Source organism: Archocentrus centrarchus, chromosome 15 (genome assembly GCF_007364275.1).
Source record: "Archocentrus centrarchus isolate MPI-CPG fArcCen1 chromosome 15, fArcCen1, whole genome shotgun sequence".
Classification (NCBI taxonomy): domain Eukaryota; kingdom Metazoa; phylum Chordata; class Actinopteri; order Cichliformes; family Cichlidae; genus Archocentrus; species Archocentrus centrarchus.
Genome location: NC_044360.1, coordinates 27,202,936 through 27,219,301, shown reverse-complemented (window position 1 = coordinate 27,219,301; position 16,366 = coordinate 27,202,936). Strand labels below are relative to the sequence as shown.

The 16,366-nt window shown below is 42.6% G+C and overlaps 1 protein-coding gene across 1 annotated transcript in view; it reads right to left on the bottom strand.

The window, feature by feature from the left end:
* The window catches only part of ttc7a (tetratricopeptide repeat domain 7A), a 72,818-nt gene that overhangs the window by 33,035 nt on the left and 23,417 nt on the right, over positions 1–16,366 (bottom strand). Inside the window, 5 exon segments of the mRNA XM_030747583.1 lie at positions 1,666–1,782; positions 12,740–12,900; positions 13,008–13,080; positions 13,243–13,300; positions 14,143–14,260. Of these exon segments, the coding sequence (XP_030603443.1) occupies positions 1,666–1,782; positions 12,740–12,900; positions 13,008–13,080; positions 13,243–13,300; positions 14,143–14,260 (527 nt within the window).

Sequence of the window (16,366 nt, the reverse complement as noted above, 5' to 3'; positions counted from 1 at the left end):
GCCAGAGACATTATTAGAGTGAGACGTGAATAGAAACCTAGCAAAGACAAAAAAAACCAATAAGCAGATGAACAGTGAAATATGAGCTAATCACGTTGTAACACTGATGCATACATGCAGAGGTTCACAACAGAGTAACCAGTGTGGTGTCTACCATATTTGTTTGCAATCGTAGCAGAAAGTGCACTTCCTGAATTTCCACCAAGCCATTTATTCAAGTGCCCTGAGGGGATAAGCCAGAGACATTTATCAAATCAGCGCTCTTGACTGAGCCATTAGTGAAACCTCAGCTTTGTGGAGGAATAGTAAAAGCATAACTTGCAGGAGAAAAACATGTTTTAAACCTTAAAGTCCCAAAATGTTTGAAGCAGTTTTTGTCAGACTGAACTGGTGATTCGATACATGTAGTTTTTAATTCTGATGATTATTAAAGTCAAGTCAAGTTTATTTCTATAGCACATCTAAAAACAAACAACAGCTGCTATCCAAATAAACATTAAAATGACCTTGACAGCCCTTCTCCCTATTCATTTAAATAGAGATTTCAAAATAATTGCCCAAAAAAACTACTGGCGTTACCCACAAGCTTCTACAAGGAGTTTAGTGTGGAAGCTCTGACTGAGAGTTTGATGTAGACTCAGGCAGCTGTAGCAGGCAGTTGTTTGCAGCAATTCATCAGCTAATTTGAGCCATGGAAGTTGACCTCTCCAGTGTATTGGTTGTGATGTTGAATTATGGAGCATTTTAAGGAAATTATCTGACAAAATATTATCGCCTGTTGTGAGGTACAGACCTTCTAAAATGTTTTCCTTCTGTTTGCTTTTCTGGTGAGTGAACTTATGTTTAATGTTCAGTAGCTAGTAGTAGGTATAACTTTGTGTAATGTATCAATACCTGGCTAAACAAATTAGCTAGCATTAACTGATTAACCTAGCAACCCAAATATGGTCACTTCTGGTTCCAGAAAATAAACACAGTGAGAGCCAAAATCTCAATTCAAAATGGGGCTGTGCAAACCAGTGGGTAACTTCATGGTGGCTACATCTATCTTTTATGAACAGTGTATGGGAATTAAAGCCAACACACCTTTTCATAGTACATTTAATTCATTTGAGAAAACCTAAAAACCCCTAATTGACTATGTTAGATCCAATCTTTTTAAATCTCTGCATTCTTTTGAACGTCACTGACTGTGGCATCTAACATTTAGACATGTGCGCTAGTTAGCAAAAGAACGAAACATATATCAGAATTATTTGTTGTACTAGATGACTAGACTAGATCATCCTAGCTCAATTCAGGAACTCTATAAAGACATTTCTTTAAAAAAAATTTCATATTGAGAATGCCTTTAGTGTTCTGTTATTATGAAGGATAATAAAGAGCTTTGCTGTATGTCAGTTCTGCTACTCAAAACATGAAAAAGGTCAACATCTCAAAAGCACTCAGGTCACAGGTAGAAGAACATATCAGAAAAAGCATTAATGCATGAACACACAACCACACACACACACACTCAATAACACTGCAGCAGAGGAAGCCGCCCCCTCCCAGCCTCATCATGCACAGCGGTACAGAAAACCTTTGAGCTGAAAGGTAATGCACATTCTACAGTGCATGATAAGCAAAGTAGCACCAATGGATATCTCTCTTGTGCATGCTCACCTGGAGCGGCTGACGTCATAGCGGCTTTGCCAGTGTTGCAACATCTCCTCACAGGTCTGCAGGGCTACAGCCGGGCCGAGCAGCATCTGTTCAAGCTTCACCTTTGTGAACAGCAAACTGGAACGAGAAACAGACACAACTTATTTTTGTTTAAATTCAAGTATTTGTTTAAAGTTTTATTACTAGACCCATGTGCTTATATAACATTAACTCATACGGACAATAAATTGTACACTGAGTATGTTAAATTGGACGCCGTGAACCTCATCAAACCAGTTCTTATTGTTACTGATTGCATTAGCCATGAACATATAACAAACGTTCAAATATGGGAACACAAAAGAGCAGTAAAGCTACCAGATACCATCCCATGCAACAGACTTTAACCTTATTTGGTCACAAGAGTTGGAAAACACATCAAAAGACATAAATTTGCATGCAAGCACACACTCATGTAGTTGTGTGTTTGTGCCACTGCAGTAGCTGGATAAAGTGCTTAGAGCCCACAAATATCTTACATGTTGAATAATGCACATATGGATCAATAGAAACAGAGAGAGAGTAAAGATAGTCATCAACAACAAGAGTTGTGTGTGTGCATGTGCTGAGAGGCTATTGAGCAGAGGCTGTAGTGTTTCTCCTCGGCCCTTTTAGTTGAAGACAACTGGTTAAGTGATGTGGGAGTCTCTGATGTGTGTGTGTGTGTGTGTGTGTGTGTGTGTGTGTGTGTGTGTGTGTGTGTGTGTGTGTGTGTGTGTGTGTGTGTGTGTGTGTGTGTGTGTGTAGTAATTGCCAGAAGGGGCTCTCAGAGGATGTGGTCTGTCATGGGCATCATTCATCCATGAGTGTGAGGACAGAGAGAGAGAGAAAGAGGCAGAGAGACTATGGCGTTTGCCACATCTGACGCCTGGCTGTCCACTGCCTCTCTGCTGTTGAAGGCTCCTCCAATTATTCTGTGCTCTCCTGTCAGAGGGTGAGGGGGCTTAGGGGTGGAGAGGGGGAAGAGATGGATGAAGTGATGGAGGGAAGGTGAGGATCAATGGCTGAGTGAGAGGAGCTTGTGTCAGGGGAGAAAACTCTTGTTGAAATGCGCCTCGTTACTGACTCACGGGTCGGTGCACGACTGGGGGAAGGGAGTGTGTGTGGAGGGTGTGAAGCAATGATGGAGGGATTTTTGAAAAGAAAATGTATGAGTGTGGGAGGAAGGAGGCTGGATTTACTGACATGCAGATGACAAGTGCTGCTGAGGGACGCTGAGTTAAGGACACGCCTGCCAGTAGGAGTCCACCAGAGTGTGTATGTATGATTGTGTACATATCTCTAGGCTCCCCATTACCAGTGTGACAAAGCGTTTAGAAGCACTGTGATGATGTAAACCCATCTAAGTGTTGAGATGTGACAAAGTGTGTGTGTGGGTGTATATCACGTGAACAGAGAACTGGCTTTCTCCGTGTAACCTAGAAGTTTGTAATTATTTTCTAACAAAGCTGCTGTCCACATGGGTCTGGAGTTTCCAATGATAGATGTAAAACTTATATTGTGTAATGTTTGTAAAACAAACACAGATGAATTACAGTAATCTTGCATTTTTATTTTCCCAAACAGTTTCAAATTGTCATTAATGAAACCCACTTCAAAATAAAAAAGTTTCAAAATAAAAGTTTGCAACAAAATAACAAATGTACAAGTTTCCACTGAGCATCTGACCACTTGAACCTGCTGCATGAATATGGTTAATGTAGCTACACAACTAACACTAGAAGGACACTCAGTAAAGTGTATACCTCGCCGCCCACCCCAAATTTTCTATGTGCCAACACTACGCTGCAATAGATAGATAGATACACCCAGTGCTGTCATACTTCATCATCAAGTACTAGATCACAAAGAGTAGAATATATATATATATATATATATATATATATACATATATATATATATATATATATATATATATATATATATATATATATTATGGGTGGGACTTTAACGCGTTAATTTCGATTAATTAATTACGGGGAAAATAACGAATTAAAATTTTTAACGCATTTTAATCGCACTTTGCACCGTGGACGAGTGCACGAGTTCCAGGCATACAGATTATATCGACGCACGATGTCAAAAATTCAGGGGCCGCATCCTTCGAAGGACCCGGCCCACGTAGATGGGTCCTTCGCAGCCCACGAAGACCGCAAAGGCCAGAAGTGAGCGGCTGTGGAATTGGACGAGCTAGCCTTGATATCAGCGTCACCTGCTGTCACCTCTGCGTAGCTCATGCCATCTAGCAACCGTGAGTGTGAAGCACAGCTGTGTAAAAGCAGCTGGTTAAACGGAGAATGAACTTTTTCTTCTTTTTGTGGTTTAATTTTAAGTATTTAATTCAAAATAAGCTGTTAAAGCAAGCATAACACATTTCAACACCAAGGAATACAGCTGAGCTAATGATTAATTTCCAACTATATTAAGTGAGACATTAATGTTGACTAAAACTATCCAGTTATGATGCTTAACTTTAATTTCAGGAGTCTGCTTATCGCAGAACGAACAAAATTTTGAAGTTTAAGCTTATGTATATTGATTCATTCATGAACCAAACTTAAATTAATATTTCTCGTTAAATATTTAAATGTGATTAAAATGCGATTAATTTCAATTAATTAATTACAAAGCTAATTAATTAGATTAATTTTTTTATCGAGTCCCACCCCTAATATATATATATATATATATATATATATATATATACAGGATCCAGTTACCATCACAGTGGCAGACATCCAGGAAAGAGTCTCACATATGAAGAGCTGGACAGCACCAGGCACTGACATGATACACGCCTACTGGCTAAAAAAACTAACTGCACTCCACGAGCGCCTGGCAGCACAAATGAACCAGCTGCTAGAGGCTAAGACCCCCAGAAAGGACCGTTCTCATCCAACTGACAACCCATAACCTGCCTCAGTACAACATGGAAACTCCTGTCAGGCATCATAGCAGCTAAGATGAGTAGGCATGTGGCACAATACATGAGCAGGGCCCAGAAAGGAATAGGCAGAGATACCAGGGGAGCAAAACACCAGCTGCTGGTAGATAGAGCAGTCACTTGAGACTGTAAGATCCAACTGACCAACCTGTGCACCGCCTGGATTGACTACAAAAAAGCCTATGACTCGATGCCGCACACATGGATCCTGGAATGCCTAGAATTGTACAAGATCAACAGGACCCTAAGAGCCTTCATCAAGAACTCAATGGGTATGTGGAGAACAACAATAGAGGCCAACTTCAAGCCCATCGCACAAGTCAACATCAAATGCGGGATTTACCAATGAGATGTTCTGTCCCCACTACTGTTCTGCACAGGCCTGAATAACCTAAACCAGATCATCAACAAGACTAGCTTTGGATACCGGCTATGGAATGGAGCAAACATCAGCCACCTCCTCTACATGGATAACATTCGGAATGTCATTCGGACTGGAGAATTGTAGTTGGATGGTAACTAAGAGAGGAAAAGTAGTCAGAACTGAGGGGATTGCACTACCAGAAGGCAACATTGCAGACACTGAAGACAGCTACAAGTACCTTGGAATCCCACAGGCAAATGGGAACCATGAAGAGGCCGCTAGGAAAGCTGTAACCTCCAAGTACCTGCAGAGAGTAAGGCAAGTCCTGAGGAGTCAGCTGAATGGGAAGAACAAGATCCGGGCTATCAACACCTACACTCTGCCAGCTGTCAGATACCCTGCTGGGATAATAAGTTGGCCAAAGGAGGAAATAGAAGCCACTGATGTCAAGACAAGAAAGCTTGTTACAATGCATGGAGGGTTTCACCCCAAATCCAGCACCCTGAGACTGTATGCTAAGCGGAAGGAAGATGGCCGAGGACTAGTGAGTGTCAGAACCACTCTCCTAGATGAAACAACAAAGATCCATGAATAAGGAAGATGGCCACAAAAGGATCATGTGCTTAGTGAGTGCCTCAGGCAGCAGAAACCTGAGAAAGAAGTGGAGGAAGAACAGGAACCATCATGGAAGGACAGGCCTCTGCATGGCATGTACCACTGGCAGATAGAAGAAGTGGCTGATATAGAAAAATCCTACCAATGGCTGGACAAAGCTGGACTAACAGACAGCACAGAGGCACTAATCATGGCAGCACAGGAACAAGCTCTAAGCACATGATCGCTAGAGGCTGGGGTGTACCACACCAGGCAAGACCCCAGGTGCAGGCTGTGCAGAGATGCCTCTGAGACAATCCAGCACATAACAGCAGGGTGTACGATGCCAACAGACAGGGCATACATGGAACGCCATAACCAAGTGGCCAGCATAGTATACAGGAACATCTGTGTCGAGTATGACCTGGAAGTCCCGAGGTCAAAATGGGACACTCCCCCAAGGGTGGTTGAGAACAACAGAGCTAAGATCCTGTGGGACTTCCAGATACAGACAGACAAACTTGTGATGGCTAACCAACCGGACATCGTAGTGGTGGACAAACAAAGGAAGAACGTCGTAGTGATAGACGTTGCAATACCAACATCAAGAAAAAGGAACACAAGAAGCTCGTTAAAAAATACCAAGGGCTCCAAGAGGAGCTGGAAAGGATGTGGAAGATGAAGGTAACAGTTGTCCCCGTGGTAATCGGAACACTCGGGGCAGTGACCCCCAAACTGTGAGAGTGGCTCCAGCAGATTCCTGGAACGACATCTGAGATCTCTGTCCAGAAGAGTGCAACAGCTAAGATACTGCGCAGGACCCTCAAGCTCCCGGGCTTCTGTTAGAGGACCCGAGCTTGGAGGGAAAAAAGACCACAGGGGCAAGCTGGGACGGATGGATGGATGGATATATTTATTCACTTTATGTATCCTAATAGCAATTCTGGTTCAAAACCTTTTGAGTTATGTTGCAGACAGACAAACAAACAAAGAAACGGGTGAAAACATCATCTTCCTCCACCTAATGGTGGACCAGGTAAAAAGGCCTCTGAAGACAGCAAGGATATCCTGCTATACAACCCTTGTTTACTTTAATGAAGTTGAAGTTATTGTATATTGAATACACTCACCAGCCACTTTGTTAGGTGCACCTGTTCAGGGTGCTCTTTAATGGAAATCTCTTATCAGCCGTGACATGGTCAAGACGACCTGCTAAAGTTCAAACTGAGCATCAGAATGGGGGAGAAGGTGATTTAAGTGACTTTGAACCTGGTGTGGTTGTTGGTGCCAGATGTATTGCAGCTCTGCTGGGATTTTCCCACATGACATTTCCAATTATGGCAGGACCTCAGCTGATCTCTTGTGTCTTTTCTGCATGAATACAGTTCTTTTTCACTAATTTATTCCAATTGCTTTTGCTTGATGGTTTTGGGCAAATTAATGTATACTTTCAGATTAAAAGCTTGCCAGGAAAGGGACGTGATGCCCTTTGAGTTATGTTAGGTTTCAGTAGCACCAAACATCATGATGAACATCGTATGAAAAACAGCAATGTAAAGTCCAACTGTTATAAAGGAAACACTGAGAAAAATTGGAGTTTGCAATAAAAACATTTTTGACTAGCAGCAATCAGAAAACAGGGTGAGATCAAAATATAAAACTGGCAAAATTAGGACGAAATCTCGCCCCCACTTCAAATACAGCATTAACAGGAACATGTTTTACAGGATCAATTCACTGTGAACATCAAAAAAATATCAAACTGATCGAAGTCATCCAAGGATAGAGACTTTTCCTCTATTATAATCAGTGCTCTCCCTCACAGCTCCACAACAGACAGATTTCATCAAGATTACAACATTCAGAACTGCACATGAAATTACAAAGGCTGTCATTTCCAGCCTCCTGGGAATGAGCCTGGTGTGTGCAGAGTGGAGTGTTTGAGGATGCATAGCAGTGAGTAGTGTAGCTCAGAGTAAGAGCTCGGTGGTGGCTGGCTAAGAGCGGTGAGTGCCAGCGTAAACTCCATATAAAAATAGCTAATAATGTTCTTTTGAAAAAGTGGTACATGTACAGTATTACTCATTCTGCACTCCCACAGATCAGAGTGTGGATACTCTACAGGCAGATGGGTGCGCGCGCACGCACGCACACACACACACACACACACACACAGTGCACGTGTGCATCACACTCGAGTATATATGCACATACACATGTACACAGTATACACATCCATAGAGAATAACACCCAAGACCCTGGGCAGACATACTTGCTCAGAGCATACAGTAATCCAGGCATGCACGTGCAGGCAAACACACACTTGTGCAGAGTCATGCACACAAGCACGCACTCCTGCTGCAACATCCCGTTAGATGAATGCAGAATCAAAGGCTGGGATTAATCATTCTCTTTAGTACAAACTGTGAGACCACAATCACTGTCTCTACTTCTCTTTCTCCCTCTCTCTCTCTCACACGCACGCACGCACACACACACACAACCCTCCCCCTCTCTCCCTCTATTGCTTCAGCTCTCTCAATCTGTAGCAGAATCCCATTTCACATCGAAATGCATGCCTGTTTACTGAGTGATTATAATTTCAAAGAAAAGGGAGAAATGGAGATTTAAAAAACAGAAAGAAAGAAAGAAAGAAAAGAAAGAAAGAAAGAAAGAAAGAAAGAAAGAAAGAAAGAAAGAGGATGAGATGGAGAGAGAGAAGAAGGCAGAAGCCGGGGGTAGAGGATGTGGGAGAAAAAGGAGGAAGGAGAAATTGTGTATGCTACAGCGAGCTGACAGTTTGCTGTGGTGCAGAGAGGCAGTGGCAAACAAGAATCACACACATGCATGCACTCGTGCAGTGACACACAAACATGCGTGAGCAAGATTATGATCTCACACACATGTTTGCATCCCCTTCACCCACATCCCCTTCACACAGCAGACAAGTATGCACACAAACGCACACTGTCGCGGAATGCCCGGCACTATGCACGACGCGAGCTTTGATCTCTGATGCTCGCTCACGCATTCAAAGCAAATGATATTCAATGAGCTTGTTACTGAGAAAACACCTCCTTTCGTACCAACTCTGGATCTTGTTCTCTGACGCTGAGGTCTCTAACTGGGCCTCAGTCCAGATGGTCCTAAATGTTAGGATATATTCTAGCATGGATTTAAAAGCATGTTTATGTGTGCAGTGGTTGATTCCGTTACTTCAAGTAGTGCTATCATTACTGCAGCTTCAATGATACGTTGTTTGCAAAAGATGCTCACGATCTTGTTTTTTTTTGTCTCACTTGGACTATTCCTCTCAATCTGCATGAGGCATACATAGTCTGGTGGCTCACGTGGAGGCAATGATGCCTTATTATATAGATTTGAGGTATAGTGTTAGCATGCGTCTTTAAAACCTGAGCTAAAAAAAAAAGCTTCATTGACATGCATGGATGCAGACTGGTGTTAAGCCACTGCGCAGTCAAACAACAATGTCATCTGCATAGACATTTATTTTAATTTTCAGAAGAGTAGAAACTCAGTTCATCTAACTTAAGTCTTTCAAATCCCACCCCTCCCCAATTACCACAGGTGTACCTCAGGGTTCAGTTCTGGGGTGCCTCCTGTTTATTACTTATCTTCTTCCCCTCTTCTCAAATTTAGTATTAATTTTCACTGCTTCGCAGATGACACCCAGCTCTATTACCCACCAAGCGTAACTCGTCACTCCCACCCTCCTCCCTCACCACCTGCTTATCTGAAATCAAATCTTGGTTCACCACAAACTTTCTTAAATTAAACAGTGATAAAACTGAGTTCCTTCTTGTCGGAACAAAATCCATTCTAGCCAAAGCTGACAGTTTCTCCCTCACAACTGACAGTTCCTCAGTTTAGTCTGGGTGTCATCCTCAACAGCACTTTATCTTTCCACTCCCATATGAATAATAATACCCAAACTGCATATGTTCATCTCCGAAACATTAATCATCTCCACCCCTCTCTCTCCCCACATACTACCTCCATTCTTGTCCACAATCTTGTTACCTCCTGTATTGATTATTGTAATTCTCTTCTATTTAGCCTTCCTCTCAAATCCCTCCATAAGCTTCAGATGGTTCAGAATTCAGCTGTTCGCATTATTACCAAAACCCCCTCATTTCACCACATCACCGCAGTCCTACAGCAATTCCTCTGGCTCCCAGTTAAATTCCAAATTCAATTCCAAATTCTTTTGTATACATTCAAGGTCATCCATAACCTGGCTCCTCCCTATCTATCTGATCTTCTTCTCATCACCTCCTCCTCCCGCTTCCTTCGTTCTTCCTTTTCCATCTGCCTTACTGTACCCCCAGCCTGCCTCAGCACCATGGGGAATATAGCTTTATCCCACTCTGCTCCCAAACTGTGGAACTCTGTCCCGCCTGACATCCGTAATACCAACTCACTCCCTGTCTTCAAATCACAACTCAAAACTCACCTGTTTAAGATAGCCTACCCACTTTAGTTCCCAGGTCATTTTAATTCAATTTCTCATTCTTTGCTTTTATGTGATTGTGGGTTTTTATCTCTGTAAAGTGGCTTTGGGTGTTTTGAAAGGTGCTTACAAATAATTTTATTATTATTATTACTATTATTATTATTATAAAAGTACTTCCTGCTTTACACATACAGTCAACTCAATCACGCAACCTGGTTATAACTTGCTAGATACGTAGCTAACACTGTAACTAAATTTGCCAGGTTTTCCTCATTAACTCATTGCTTAAATGCCAGCTGGCTAAGCTTTTAGGTAAATTTGCCAGGTTTTCTGTATGTCATAGATTGAATTTTGATTGGGGAAAAGTTTACTGACTGAGGCAGATACAGGTCAGTGAGTTGTGCCTCTGGTAACTAGATAGAGTCTTCTTGTGGCTCCAATTTTGGTCTCCACCAACTCCATCTTAAGCTGTTAAATCTCTACTTAATTTGACTGACGTTTAATGCAACATCACTTTAAAAAAAAAGAAAGAAACAAAGAAATCTTTAAAAAAAAAAAAATCCAGCTCTGTTGACTAAAATCAAGGTAAGAGAGTGGAAAATAAGTAGTTTAATAGTTGCTACCTGCAAAACCATAATGTTGATGTGAAATACTCTAAAACGCTGCATTTAACTGAGGAGAGCACACTGTCATTGCAAATCCCTCAATATTACGCTGATGTAAAAATATCCATCAGCGCACAGCTCATAACTTTATCTCTGTAATCCAATTTACTCCAGCTATCACTTTAGCTGGAACGTTCTGTCTGCTATTATGTACTTAATAATTATTGAGTGGCTAATAGTTTGGGCTTAAGTCAGTAGAGCCAGGATAAGATTTCATGCCTGTCCACATCTCTACTGTATGCCCCTCTGTCCACTGATCTGCTGGCTCAGTTCCAATATGTATTACTGACATGGCAGTAAAATTATTGCTAGTAATTTATATCCATAAATCTTAGAGGGAATGATATGATTGGTAAACCACCATTAACAATTTCTGTTTTTCTTTCAGCAAATTACCAATAAATACATCTGCATCCCTCTTTCTCTCTTTTTTTCTCTGACTCAATGTCTTTGAAGCGATCCATAACAACAGTTTGGAAACAACAACTGATGCTGCCTGCTCTACCCATATGACCTCATGGTTACCGGGGCGATGGGGATTCCTGGCGCAGAGAGTGATGTGATTGGCTGAGCCCAGAAAAGAGCTCTTAAATGGGTCAAAGCAGTCAAGAGTCTCTACGGAGGAGGTGTGTGTGTCTGTGTGTGTCTGAGAGTGTGATTGTGCAGCTAGACGGTGAGAGAACGCGTTTGAGCTTCCAACTGTACCTACAGTACGGATCGGTAAATCAACTCTGTAATCACCAGCGTCTTTCCTGCATCCTCCCACTCTATCTGTGTGTTTTCTTCCTTCTGTCAGGCTCTTGTGTCCTTCCTTCCCTTTGTTGTTGGATCAAATTTCTTGTTTGTTTGTTTTTTTTTCCCTGCATTTCCTCTCTCTGTCCTGATGTATGGATGCACCCCATCTGTCTGTGCTGCGACCGTGGAGGCCAACACTGACCCCAAATGGCTGAATTCTGTAATGCTTGACTGGGCTTTGAAATAGAGAGAAAACACTTCAGAAAGATGATGCAACATGCTTCCATATTATTGTTAGTGTGAAATAATTGGCCGTGATAGTTAATGTTGTCTATGTCAGATACAATAGAGCTTTCTCCACTGCTAATGAGCATGTTTTTTTAGATGTTTTTGTTCCGGATGACTAGAATTATGTGTGTGAAATAATGTTAGCACAGAAAACAGAGTTGTAGGCTCATACTGCTCCTAACGCTTTCCTTTCAAGCTCGATTCTAATTAAAGATCTTAGACTTTCTTATGATCTTGAGTACTTTGCCTATTACTAAGCCTAAAATCCTCCAGGTATATTTTATCGATTAACTCTTGCATACTTTATAAGTCTTGATCAAAAAAGATTCTGCACAAAGGTGAAATAGTGCATGTGATTTTATGCTGTAGCTACCAGCCCTCAAACCAAAGGTCAAAGGTTCAAGCCCTTAAACCTGTGACACGTCCTTTCACTTCACTAAATTCCTCCATGCCCAAAATGACTTGACTTTAATTGTCAAAGTGTGTTTGCATAGCGCAGCAGACAGGTGGGTTTATGTGTTAGGACATCTAAGCACAGCCAGGACAGCAGTGCTGAAGCTTGGGTCAGAGCTGCAGTGTTAAAAGGGTAAGGGTGTATGAGGGGCATCAGTACCGCAATGCAGACTTCTACTCTGGCACGTCTAAATAAGGCTTCAAGTGTGTGTGTGTGTGTGTGTGTGTGTGTGTGTGTGTGTGTGTGTGTGTGTGGTGTGTGTGTGTGTGTGTGTGTGTGTGTGTGTGTGTGTGTGTGTGTGCGTGTGTGCTTGGCCTCCAGTGTGGTGGAGCAGACACCCTATCCCTACGGAGAGGACTGGTATTAGGACAGAACCTGGCTGCACTGCTCTCTGGAGCTACTCTTAAACGCGCACACACTTAAAAAACAATCTACAAAGTGTTATCGATTGTGTTATCCTCAGTCCACCAACATTTTCTGTTGCGTGTATGTGTGGGATGGTGTAGTAGGTTTTACTTGAAGTTGTCAGGGTGCTGGCTGAGGGCCAGGGTAAGGGTGTCCAGAGCATGACGGTGGTGTTTCTGGGCACTGAGCAGCAGGGTGAGCAGGTGGAGGGAGTGTAAGTCATCCCCACGGAGAGATAAAGCTGCTTGAAGGGGTTCCATAGCTGCTGATACCTGCCAGATACACATCTAATTTCAGCTGCAACCTGCAATCATCTGTGTTTTTATTAAATACGCAGTTTGTCAAGAAAAAAAAAAGCTGCAGTATTGTTTGCTCATACCTGACGTACGATGGCCAGCTGCAGAGCCAGGTACATGGCAATCTGTGCATCCTGAGGGTCCAATGAATGAGCTCTGCAGAGGAAGGACAAATAGGTCTTCAAATGATGTCAAAGACAAAGAAAGAAAAGTGAAAATGATGCTTTTCTGTAGATCGAACAGGATTTCTCTGTGAGGGTGGACTGTTCAGTTGCGTGGCTAAAACATGTGATGGATGATGAAAGAAGCCTGACTTACTTTTTCAAAGCATTCAGTGCTTTTTTGGTGAATTCGTTTCGATCTGCAGTCAGAGAAGCTGCAGAGAAAATGGGAAAATCTCAATTTTAGATTTTTAAAACATATTTTAGCAGTAAATAGGAGTATAAAGTGAAATATAATGGGTCAACAAAGGTAAAAAATGAGTTTTGAAATTTAGGGCACTTATGTGAGGGACTGGGTCCTGACCAGTAACTTGGACATTGCCGAGACAGTCACGGTTATCTTCCCATGGTTCAAGAGTTCCTTTATAAGTATATTTTTTTATAATGTCCAATGCTCCAACGACCTATTTCAGATGTCTCTGAACTCTGTATGATGTCAATGAGAGTGGATATCCCTAATTTGGTCATGGCAGCCACACAGTTCTGGATGTGACCGTGAATGCCCCGCCCACCTGTTGCTCAGTTCTTTTGTTTGGGAGCCATTCCAAAAAAGAAGAAAAAACAAAGAAAAAAATGAAAAATTGTTTCAGACAGTGGATGAACTGAGGAGCTGCATCAAGGCCCAATATAAGGCAAATATGAATTATTGAATTAGGCAGTGCTACTCTAGTAGAGTCCAAGAATGAAGAGATGCAGAGTAATAAGTCCCATTTAAGCTCTAATTATTACTAGACAACTAAACTATTCGCTATTGGAAGGAGACGGGATTTGGACTGTGTCCTCTGGAAATCAAGTGAATCCAGCATCACCCCTGAACTCAACTGAAGTTTTTCTGCTTGCCTTCACCTTTGAAAGACAACAGTCATTATTTGCATGGCCACAAGATTCAGTTTTTTTTTTTTTTTTACAGAGAATTGGACCAAATGACCATTGATGATTTTTGGACAATATATTTCCCATATATATGTGTTTTTTCAATTTGTGTGCTCAGATTTACCATCAGAGGCCTGCAGACTGCAGCAGAGTCCCAGAGCCAGGTAGGCCTTGGGCAGAAATTCTCCTGCTTCCTCCCCCATAGACACCACACTCTGGGACAGAGCCTCTGCCTCCTTGATCTGAACACATACATAAACACATTAGCCTCTTAAGGATGTTAGTTGAAATGAATATGCAGCAGAGGAATGAAGAAAAACACCCAAATTAAAACACCACCAGTCCTCCACTCTACATGCAGCTTTTCAAGCTACATGGAGATCGGGCTGCTCCAAACTGTCTTGTTGTCTTCTGTCTCTTCATGTAATCCCCAGCTGACTCCATGATGTGGAGATCAGTGCTGTAGGAGCCATACCATCTGTTACAGTTGACTCAGTTGACTTCTTGTTCTTTTTGTGGCTGAGGATAGCTCTTTGAGACTCTGACCGTGAGGTTGGGATCAATCAGACGCCTCCCTCATGGCTGAGCGTGATGTACAGGGATCTAGTAGAAAGACTAGGTTTGTTATCACGGTTAGAAAATCCGGTTAGACTATGAAACTGATAACAAACTTATAGCATAAAAAAAATTTACTGGGTGAACTGTGACGTTTTGTGCATGAAAACTTTGCCAGCAAAATGTGTCTGAGGTGCAGCAGGGACGGATGTGGGTTTTGTGTGAGGACAGTCAAACAGCTTCTGCTTGAAGGACGGCGCAGAGTTTGCTGAAGGACACACACGCTCGCCCACACAGGCAGCAGCAGACTGCAGGCGGTGTGTGGCTCAGCTGAGCCGAGGTACTCAAAGCTGAGGAAAAAGTGTGTCACTCCGTGTGAGGTATGGCTGTTGGCGGGTGGGCAGGTGGGTAGGTGGGTGTAAGGGGGGTAATGCCTTTGACAGCACACCAGTGCAACAGCAAGCAAACTGCTCTGACACCCTCCCTCCGCTTCACGTCCTCCTCCTCCCTTCATCCTCCTCCTCTGTTCTCTCTCTCTGTCTTTTCCTCTGAATCCAGTCCTCGCTAGTTTAAAGCCTGCACACAATAGCCAGCCATTTACACACAGAGCCTGTCTGTGCACGTTTTAGGAAGATTATGGGGTTGTTTTTTTTCCTCCTCCCCTGAATGCTGTGGAAAAAGAACATGTTACCGTTGTGGGTCAAAAACCTTGCATTTGCAAAACTGCTCTTCAGGAATTTAGAAAAGCAGCTTCACGTTGAAATCGTGAGCCACACGGTTCACGGTGATGTCACTGGTTTGGGGATTTCATATGTTTATATATCTATAAGAAAACTATGAAAAACTGAAAAAAGAGCAAATAAAATGTTGCCAGTGACAGTAAATATCAGCCCAGACTGTCCAGCGGAGCTGATGGTGGATAACTGTGGCACATTTATGTAATGCCACACTGCACTACAACCATAGTGTCCCATTGTGATTAAGGCTGTAAGCTCCTTAGTGTCTCCGGCCTGCCATGATCTCCAGCCACTGACAGATGTGCTCTCTCCATTTGCCTCTGTTAGCTCCTCTTTTCTAATCTCTGACCCCTTTCTCTCTCTAACTCCCTCTCTCCCTGCACACTAAATACCACTGTTGGTGTTACTTTCTCCCTCCTGCCTAGATCATGAACTAAAGGAGCGTCCAAGCTGGCACGAGTTTCACAGTGATGTGTAACTGCCTGAGTGACCCCAGTGTCAATCCTGAAACATTAAGGACCCAGTGATGCGTACACACTACCTCCAGTAGCTGCACTATCCCATCCTATGATGCAGCTCTACCTTTTATGTTATATTCTCATGAGTGCGAGCTGAAGCTAAGCTTGTGCGTGACGGGGAAAATGACATTTGAAAAAGAAAATCTTCACATGACTCTGCAGTGGTATGAAAAACTAAGCACAGCCTTAATGCTGCCATAGGAATTTAGAAGGTAGCAGCCAGGCGCTGCTAATCAAATGCACTTGATGAACTGATCATCAGCAAGTGTGAGCATCTCTTAACAGTTGCAGCCACAGGACCTGGGCAGCTTGCAGTCACTGAGTCAGCCATGAAGTGCTCTGTATACCAAAGTATTCTAGAGTCCAGGTCCTGCTGGGTCAGAATTGGGTCATACAGCAGGACAATGATCTCATCTATACCAGCAAATCTATAACAGAGTGGCTGAAAAAGAGAAGACTCAAAGTGATGCGATGGCAACAGGAGGTTAATGCAGCAGCCGATGTTGGATAGTTCTCGTGACCTGCTTTGGCAGTGAAA